The sequence below is a fragment of the Mizuhopecten yessoensis genome, unplaced genomic scaffold (assembly GCF_002113885.1).
Source record: "Mizuhopecten yessoensis strain PY_sf001 unplaced genomic scaffold, ASM211388v2 scaffold9073, whole genome shotgun sequence".
In the NCBI taxonomy this organism is placed as follows: domain Eukaryota; kingdom Metazoa; phylum Mollusca; class Bivalvia; order Pectinida; family Pectinidae; genus Mizuhopecten; species Mizuhopecten yessoensis.
The window spans coordinates 1,150,798-1,160,916 of NW_018407865.1; the positions used below are offsets into that span (position 1 = coordinate 1,150,798).

At 37.6% G+C, this 10,119-nt stretch overlaps 1 protein-coding gene across 1 annotated transcript; it reads right to left on the reverse strand.

The window, feature by feature from the left end:
- Positions 1-5,006: 5,006 nt before the first annotated feature.
- On the reverse strand, positions 5,007-6,731 carry LOC110457293 (uncharacterized protein K02A2.6-like). The gene has a single exon (XM_021508498.1). It carries the CDS (start codon positions 6,729-6,731, stop codon positions 5,007-5,009), a length of 1,725 nt encoding a protein of 574 aa, XP_021364173.1.
- Positions 6,732-10,119: the final 3,388 nt, after the last annotated feature.

The following is a 10,119-nucleotide window of genomic DNA, read 5'->3' on the forward strand; positions in this document are numbered from 1 at the left end:
AAATCTTAGTCGATTTTTCCAAAGAGAAACCATTAGTGGTTGTGGGAGAAATGTTTATATTTATTACAATTCAAAGAGACACAACTCAAACTGTATCCTGCTCTGACAACGCAAACAAATACAGAAAAGTTGCCTCCCTTATAGCTACACTTTAAACGATGCACGATGCATTGTCACGGCTTGTCAACCAATCTTCTCTGTCATCACACAAACAGTAGGTTAGTTAAACGAAACTCTATACGGATCATTGGCTACATTAACGCTGATCACTGTGTCATGTTATAACAGGACTCCCTTCTTATACAAATAATGATTCACTACATTTTGAAACGGGGTTAGAAACGTTATCAGAGAGGAGAAAAAGGCGAAAATTGAATATTTCATATAAAATGAAAAACAATTTAACCCCCAGCTATTTATCGGCCCTTTTGCCAAACACAATGGGTAACAACAATCGGTACAATTTACGGAACCAATATGATTACAATATTCCTTCTTTCAGACTCTCCTCAAGCAACTCTTCTTTTTTGCCATCGAGTTTACGTCTTTGGAATTCGTTAGACAATACAGTAAGAACATTGCCATCTTTAAATACTTTTAAATCTGCTGTATCCATGGTGGTGCAAATTCGTCTCCACCATCTTATTATAATTTTGGCGGACGCAATTTAAATATATTACATACGAAACTCAGGCATCAGTGCAGTTCTTTGAAAAATGATTTATTCCGTGTTAAGATTGTTGATAATCCATCATGCGCTTGTGGACATTCCTGTGAGGATGTTGGTCATTTTTTCTTGGAATGTAAACTTTTTAATACAGCACGAATAACGCTATTTCGAAACAAAGACTCGTTGAATATACATCCAGTAAATTTAGGTTTATTTTTTTTATTTTTTATGAAAATCTGTCCGTAGATACCATTACAGAAGTATTCAGACACGTGCAACTTTTCATCAAATCCAGCAACAGATTAAAAGTAAAATATAATAATTGTAAAATATAGTTTTTATGCCTTGTTAGATGCTATCATGTACATATCAATATGTACTGTATTAGAGGAAAAGACGTTGATAAGTTGATATAACTTGTGCCTAATCCTCTGCTCAAATTTGGGGCAATAAATATGTTTAAATAAAAAAAACATTGCGTCCACGAGAGTTCTGTGAATATAGCAGATAGTATAACTGATAATCTACATTCTTCCTTTGTGGCCTCTTAATTAAGTGCACTAATGTCAATCTCAGTACATTATCACTGTCGCTTAGATTATTGGTGACTGACAAAAGTTTCCTGTTTTTGACAGTGGATGTCACGGGATTTAATTAGGAAGTCACAATGAAATTATGACATGAACCTATGCTAACGTATGCTAAATGTGTAGGAAATATCCAAATTCATTATTTCCCCCTGGACTTCGCTAATAACAGTTGATGGATTAGTATTCATATACATTACAATTAAAATTCACACATATATACCTTCGATGAAAACAGTTTTTTTTTTCTTGCAGCTATATTGATTATTGGATTCAACGAAATCACGATGCCTCGATTTGTACGTGTATTGACGTTACTTACAAACAACGTAAATTGTTGTAACGTAGATAATTATATACCTAATTATAATGTAAGTGCGTCACCATAGTCTTAACAACGCAGAAATATGGCGTCTCCATGACCTTATAAGTATTTCCGCGTTACATGTACAACACTTCGTTTTCGGAATTATGTGAGAAAATTGAATCTAATTTATTAAGTCTCAAATTTAAGACTGAATTTCACTTGTTGGAAGTGAGACGTTTTGGTAATTCCAGAAACGCCGCGTTATATCGTTAGAATTAATGCAATTGTAAAATCATATTTTTGTTTATCCCAGTTATAGAAGATGATGAACGCTCCATCAACGTAAAGGGATCACTCACAGCAAATCATTAAAACTTACAAAAAAACAAACAGCGACACATAAAACAGCGACAATAATGTGTACTGATAGAATCAGTAGTAGAAACATGGTTGTATTGTTTGAGGATAGTTATGTCAAAACACAGACAGGTTTATACCAACAACAACGGGGGAAGTTGGACATGGCCTACGACAGATACAAAAATTAAAGGAATGGAAAAGTGATAAAAAGTAAAACAAGAAATTATAAAAAATACATAATGCAAAGTAAGGTAATACAGATATTTTTTTTTTTATAATTTTTTAACAAATTTAATCACTAGAAATTGTGACGTACTTCTGATTTGTTGAAGTCAATGTCATTCCATGGTTGTAGATTCTAAAACAACTGCATTGCGTAACGTCACAGCATATATAAAATATGTTCGGATTGCATAAAGTGTTTAAACCCGAGTCATGTGGCCTGGATCGCGAAATTGTACACTTATTATGTCTAACGTATGCTAGCATGATACCATATTAACTATACAAATTTCAGTTGGTTAATGTCTTGTGGTATGCGCTACATTCACACGGAGTAAAGACGAAGTGAAATTTATGCTGTTATCTGACGCTGGTAAGCGTCTATCCTAATTAAAGCGTCTAATTGATATCGGCTGAATTTTGTAGCTAAATAGTGAAATGTTTATCGACTTTCTAAACCTGATACAGAACAATGTAAATTGGATGCGTGGTAGTCTATACATGAAAAAAAACCAACGTTTTATTTAGATGGACAGTTTAAAATATTGTGTTATAAAGAGTTAATAATGTTTGGATTTCAACAGATGATTTTAACTACTGTCCTTAAGTCTGGCACTATTATTTCTCATGCCAGACTTAAGGACAGTAGTTAAAATCATTTGTTGAGTGTCAGGAAGTGAGAAAAGATACAAGAAAGGGTTTTAAGGTTTATAGGGCGTCTGAAAGAATAAGGGTTGTGAGGTTTATACAATTATAAACAAAATGTCTCCTGAATATATTCATAACCTTATAAATACTAAGATGTCTAATTATGACTTCAGGAAAGAAAATACTGCGGAGGTGCCCAGAATCAACACTGTGAATACAACTGCTCGACTATAATTACAACTACCTGGTTCAGGTGTAGGAATATGTAAACAAACAAAATGGCCGCCAGAAATGTATTTTGAGGCAGGGCAAATGGTTTTCGTTAATGCTTTTAAATGCAATGTTTTGATAATTTATTAGTTAAGTTTAATTAAACATTGATTACTTATTTGACATATTTTTCGTGTTGTACTTGGTGATATGTTACCGCACTATTTTCTGAAACTGGACAGCTGACGTGAGGTCACAGTTTTTGCTCCCGGCCAACCCAGCTGGGAGGCCTCCATCAGGGTACGCAAAATCCACAAGTAATGTCTTAAAAAAGAAAAATATGTAAATATAAAAAATACCTGGTTGTCTGGAGGCCGGGACATACCAAAGTCCTTAAAAATGGTAGATTTTATTTACGTTGTGTTGGGCCAGTAAAACGCTTAAATAGATAGACACCTATAAGCATTGAACAGTTCTTGTGTAATATGGAAATATCGTGTCAGCGGAAGTTTGTGAATTGTAAATTTGATCTACAAATATATATATGTATGATCCCTGTCACTCTGATGAAATACTAACTTCTTCATATTTCTGTTTGTTTTGTCACTGGGAATTTCGCTGGACTCATTCGGCGTCAGAATAAAACAACAGAGTCTTCTCGTTTCATCTTTAAATTGCTGCACACTAAGCCTTTGATTTTGCTATGACATATTCCAGGGGTGCAGAGAGCGAAAGTGAGCGTAACCCCTGGTTATCGAGGATGGGTCTACCCCAAAATTACGATAGATGATCATGATGAATCCTTCAGTTTATACACCTTACTTAATAAACAGGTATTTTGAAAGGCATGTTTTAAAAGATCGATTTAAAAGGAAGTGGCTATACTTCTATGGTTTATGTCAGGCCAAAGTAGGCGATAAACAAGAAATGAATGGGTGGGATATTAACTAGATACGTTGTAGTGTCACGAAGACGCATAGTGCGCGAATAAGGGATTGACCTAGACTTTGCCGAGGCCGGACGATGTTGATGATGAACTTCAAAAAGAGGCCAGGCTTTACTTTGAGATTCGACATACTAATTGATAAGGTAATGAACATTCAAGAGGAATGAGGTCTTATTCATAAGGCTATAAGGAGGCAGTACCTCATCCTCGATATCCAGGGGTTACGCTCACTTTCGCTCTCTGCACCCCTGGAATATGATGGGTGGAGGGGAAGTGGGTTATGATTATTATCAGCTTAACATGTAGTTCACGTTTTTGATAATGATAATGTTGTGCTTCTATCGGAATGTTCCATTACTATAAGGTATTTTCATAATTATGTTTATGCATCTACTCACTATAACAAGAAACGACACAACACGGACTGTGAATGAAAAAGGCCACCCTCAAAGAGGGTTGTTTCATGTCCGCACTATATCTATAGATGTAATCATCTAAACTACCGGCTGGATGCTGGACGGGGAACTCAAACAACATCAATCATGGACGACTGTTTTATTCTCTCACGTGATGCGTGCGCATCGTGGTAAATCTTACAGACTAAACATTTGTAGCGGAACGAGATATGAGATGTGTTACATCTTTCCTCCTTTTAAAATTAAGACGGAATTAAATGACAAATTAACTTAAAAACTGAAATGACTAGACTTTCATACGACAAATTCTCTAGGTAGGAAAATTTGAGTTTTAAATTCTAGAAGAATATTTTTTTTCGATAAAGTTCATAAAGAATTTGTCCTATAGTTTCTACTGCACAAAACTATATTGTCATTAATGGTAATTAGAACTGTTCCACTGTAATAAGTACTAATAACACTGAAAAGATTTAATACATGTACTTCCGAGCTTCACCATACAAGTATGTATGTACTGTAACTAATTGTCTGTCTTTTCAAACACGTTCATTTACCACAATATTAAAACTTAAACTTGAAACTGTTTGTTTCGCGAACAAAATAAAACACTTTTACGTTAACACTGTTATTAATGAAATCGTCACTTGGACAGATCGAAATCTTTAAATTTCGAAGGAAGAGCCACCTGTCTTCCTGACCTGGTCCTGATAGACATGTTGGGTGGTGCTTCAGGTGGTGATACCAAACTGGTCTCGACATGTGATTCCTGGGCCACATGTGGTTCCTTCTCCATTTCCACATTCGGTCCAAAATCCTGAACTTTCGGTGTGAAAGTTTCCTTTGACAGTCTCAGATGACGCCGGTTTCGCCGATACGTCCTTCCATCCTCAGTGGTGACATCATATGACCTCTTGTTAACTTGTTCCTTTACAACACCACGTTTCCAGGTTTTCTGGTTGTTTAACATACTCTCATGTGGAGCTATTCTTACAACTTCTCCATTACCTAGAGGTTTCAGGTTTTTCGCAGTTTGATTGTAGTAGAAAGCTTGTCGTTCCTTAACACCCTTCAACTGTTTCTTTGCATTTGACGACATCTGAACTTCTGGTTTCAAAAGACTTGCTTTAGTCGGCATCAGCGTTTTTGTGCGCCTATTCATTAGACGCTGTACAGGGCTACTGTCCATACCCTGTGACGGAGTGTTTCTGAAATCAAGGAGTGCCAGAAATGGGTCTTTGTGTGAAGTTTTAGCCAACTTCATTAACCTCTTCGCAGTTTTGACTGCTTGTTCAGATTTTCCATTGCTTTGAGCGTAACCTGGCGACGAGGTAACATGATCGAATTCCCATTCTTTGCTGAAACGCCGGAATTCATCAGAGCTAAACTGAGGACCATTATCACTACACAGAATATCAGGTATTCCATGACGCGCAAACTGACTACGCAAGGCTCGGATTACCGTCTTCGATGTGGTGTCCTGTAGGTAGTCTATTTCCCAATAATTTGAGAAATAATCAACTGTAATTAGGTAGTTCTTCTGGTCAAAATAGAACAGATCTGACCCGAGTTTAGCCCAAGGCCTATCTGGTACATCATGTGAGATTAAAGTCTCTTTCTGTTGTTTTGTGTCAAATGAACGACACACACCACACTGTTCTATATAGTCGCGTACCTCAAAGTTCATCCTTGGCCAATAAACTGTTTCACGTGCCCTCCGCAGGCAACCTTCGACTCCAACATGCGAAGAATGAATTTTCTGCATAATATCTGCTCTTAGTGTCCTAGGAATCACAGCGCGTTCCCCACGAAAGATAATTCCATCCTGGACCGCAAGTTCATCGCGAACATGGAAGTATGGTTGCGCGAGAGCAGGTGTCTTTGACTTGGACTCCGGCCAACCTTCCAATATGACTTCCCTGAGAGTTTGTAACGACTCATCTGTGCTAGTTTGCTTCTGTATCTCGTGCAGTCGTGGTTCCGAGATTGGCAAGAACTGTGCCATATTTACAGTCTCTGTATCATCCAGCTGAGCTGTTTTGTCCCCGACATCAAGATATGCCCTGCTCAGAGTGTCAGCAAGATACATAGTTTCACCTTTCTTATACGTGAGTACAAAGTTGTACTTCTGCAGCCTTAGTAGAAATCGCTGTAAGCGTTTTGGTGCATTTTGTAGAGATTTCTTCAGGATCATCTCTAATGACTTGTGGTCACTCTGTACAGTTACCGGTCTCCCATATGTAAACTGATGGACTTTTTCCATGCCGAAAACGACTACTAGTAGTTCTTTTTCGATTTGTGCGTAACGCGTTTCCATATCTGTCAGTGCACGACTTGCATACGCCACAGGTTGACCCATCTGGACCATGACTGAAGGTCACAGAATGACGTTTTATCTGCAAGTTATGCTTGAAATTACACAAATCTCCTTGCACAGTAGGCTGCTTTTGGACCGCTGAGAAGGTTATGTGTTGAAATTGAACAAGATTTGCTGTGGTGTCAGTTGCTGCTATCTCACCAGCTCGAGCAAATGTACTAAATGCAAAAAGAAACATAGATTGAAAAGGGGCAGTTTCAAAGACGCTCTTTACAACATGTTGCAAAGCTTGAAGCATACGGTTGAAAACCTCCACCGCAATCGTTAGTCTCATATCTACCGATGGACTTAACCTATAGCAACCCGCTACTAGTTTCCTCACCAGAAATGACTCTGTTGGATCAGCTTATGGACATATGCTGCTGCTGACCAATATGCTGAAATAGTCTTAGGTGAACAGTTTTTGTGATGCAAATGAGCAACAAAGAGAGCAGCGTGGTAGGGAGAGATACAGGCAATTCCTGATGAAAGTCCCCGTGTCATTGCAATCTGTTCAAAAATGCTTATAGTAGTTAAACTAAATATTATCAGCTTAATATGTAGTTCACGTTTTTGATAATGACAATGTTGTGCTTCTATCGGAATGTTCCATTACTATTAGGTATTTTCATAATTATGTTTATGCTTCTACTCACTATAACAAGAAACGACACAACACGGACTGTGAATGAAAAAGGCCATCCTCAAAGAGGATGAATAAGTATTTATTTATCAAATTCGAGGACATTTTCTGAATTAGAAATATGGCATAAAAATAAAAACATATAATGTACATGAAACTTGTAACTCTTGAGTACATATCTTAAAAAGCCAATGTGGGGTTAACAAAACGAAAAGGGAGGGAGAGGGTGGGTATTTTGCAGAAAAATATTATTACTTTACTGGATCGGATATGAAACAGAGCTTAAATATAAGATGACTGACTGATAGAGAGGTCTCAGCATCCCCTGAATTTAACTGACCAATCAGATGACCTGTGATCCATCATCCTTAAGGGACTACTGGCTACGACGCTAGGGACACAACTCGGGTCGGTGTACAGCTCCTAATGAAAGTCAGTCCATCGAAACTTAAGGTAATAGTGAATTTGAGTCACTTCTTTCAACTTTTGTCAGTAAGCATGTGCTTTGACTACAGAGAAATTTGCTGGACCGTGACTGAAGGTCACAGAATGTCGTTTCATCTGCAAGTTATGCTTGAAATTACAAACATCTCCTTGCACAGTAGGCTGACTTTGAACCGCTGAGAAGGTTATTTGTTGAAATTGAACAAGATCTGTTGTGGTGTCAGTTGTTGCTATCTTACCAACTCGAGCAAATGTACTAAATGCAAAAAGAAACATAGATTGAAAAGGGGCAGTTTCAAAACCGCTCTTTACAACATGTTGCAAAGCTTGAAGCATACGGTTGAAAACCTCCACCGCAATCGTTATACTCGTATCTACCGATGGACTTAATCTATAGCAACCCGCTACTAGTTTCCTCACCAGAAATGACTCTGCTGGATCAGCTTATGGACATATGCTGCTGCTGACCAATATGTTGAAATAGTCTTAGGTGAACAGTTTTTGTGATGCAAATGAGCAACAAAGAGAGCAGCGTGGCAGGGAGAGATACAGGCAATTCCTGACGAAAGTCCCCGTGTCATTGCAATCTGTTCAAAAATGCGTACAGTAGTTAAACCGAGATACATGTAACGGAACGATGTTTTTTTATTACGAGTTTCAGATGTCGTTAGAAAGATAATCAAAATAATTTAGCTAGTTGTAAAACAATGTTCGCGTAAGAGTGTGTGTATAATATCAAATTAGGAATCAAGAGGAATTGACTACACTGCATATGAACTTAAATGATTGTTCTTCCTCAATAACAAGAGAACTAATATATAGTATACCATTTAGTATAATTTATTACGAAAACAGGAGTTAAAAGTAAAAATGAAACGTAACAAATTTAGTGTAATTTCTGATAATTAGTATTAGTGAGATAATATGTTATATGAATGTTTTGTTTGACTATATTTCAAAAAAACGTTAATCAAAAGCTCATTTTAGATATAGGGGTATCATCATAAAATGCTTAGGTTGTTTATCATAGGTCTCTGACGGTGACAGGGTGGCAAAAAAGATAGGGAGCCTGTAGTTGGTTCCAAGTTCCTAGTTCCTAGTTCCGTTTATGATAAACGGAACAAGGAACCAGACCCTAGTTCCGTTTAAGATAAACGGAACTAGGAACCAGACCCTAGTTCCGTTTAAGGTAAACGGAACTAGGAACCAGACCCTAGTTCCGTTTAACATAAACGGAACTGGGAACCAAACCATAGTTCCGTTTAACATAAACGGAACTGGGAACCAGACACTAGTTCCGTTTAAAATTGAAATAACACTATAATTCGAACTTCGACCAAAATACTAGGTCTGTTTCAGAAAAACATCATAACCAGCCTCTTATAAAATCGACTGGGAACTCAAATCCACAACCTTTCACAGGAAAATTATGACTACCATAGCCTCTATAAAGTAATTGGTCTTATACGGAACTGAGTGTCAGTCTCCAGTTACGTTTTTCCTTAAACGGAACTGGGAACCAGACCCCAGTTCTGTTTAACATCAATGGAACTAGGAACATGACCGGGGTCCGTATAGTAAACGTATATGTTTTTTTTTGTAATTCTTTCCCTTTCTACTTTGCAAAACGGAAGGTCCAAGGCGCGTAATTATATCTGAATCAAGGACAGGAATCAGTGTCAGACTCCAGGTACGTTTTTCCTTAAACGGAACTGGGAACCAGACCCCAGTTCCGTATAGTAAACGTTTAAGTTCTCTGTAATGCTTTCCCTGTCTACCTCGAAAAACGAAAGGTCAAAGGCGCGTAGTTATATCTGTATCAAGTACAGGAATCGAACCCACAACCTTTCACACGAAAATTAAGACCACCATAGCCTCTATAAAGTAATTGGTCGTATACGGAACTGAGTGTCAGACTCCAGTTACGTTTTTCCTTAAACGGAACTGGGATCCAGACCCCAGTTCCGTTTAACATAAACGTTTAACATAAACGGAACTAGGAACCAGACCCTGGTTCCGATTAAGATAAACGGAACTAGGAACCAGACCCTAGTTCCGTTTAACATAAACGAAACTGGGAACCAGACCGGGGTCCGTATAGTAAACGTATATGTTTTTTTTGTAATTCATTCCCTATCTACTTTACAAAACGGAAGGTCAAAGGCCCGTATTTATATCTGAATCATGTACAGGAATCGAACCCACAACCTTTCACACGAAAATTAAGACCACCATAGCCTCTATAAAGTAATTGGTCTTATACGGAACTGAGTGTCAGACTCCAGTTACGTTTTTCCTTAAACGGAACTGGGA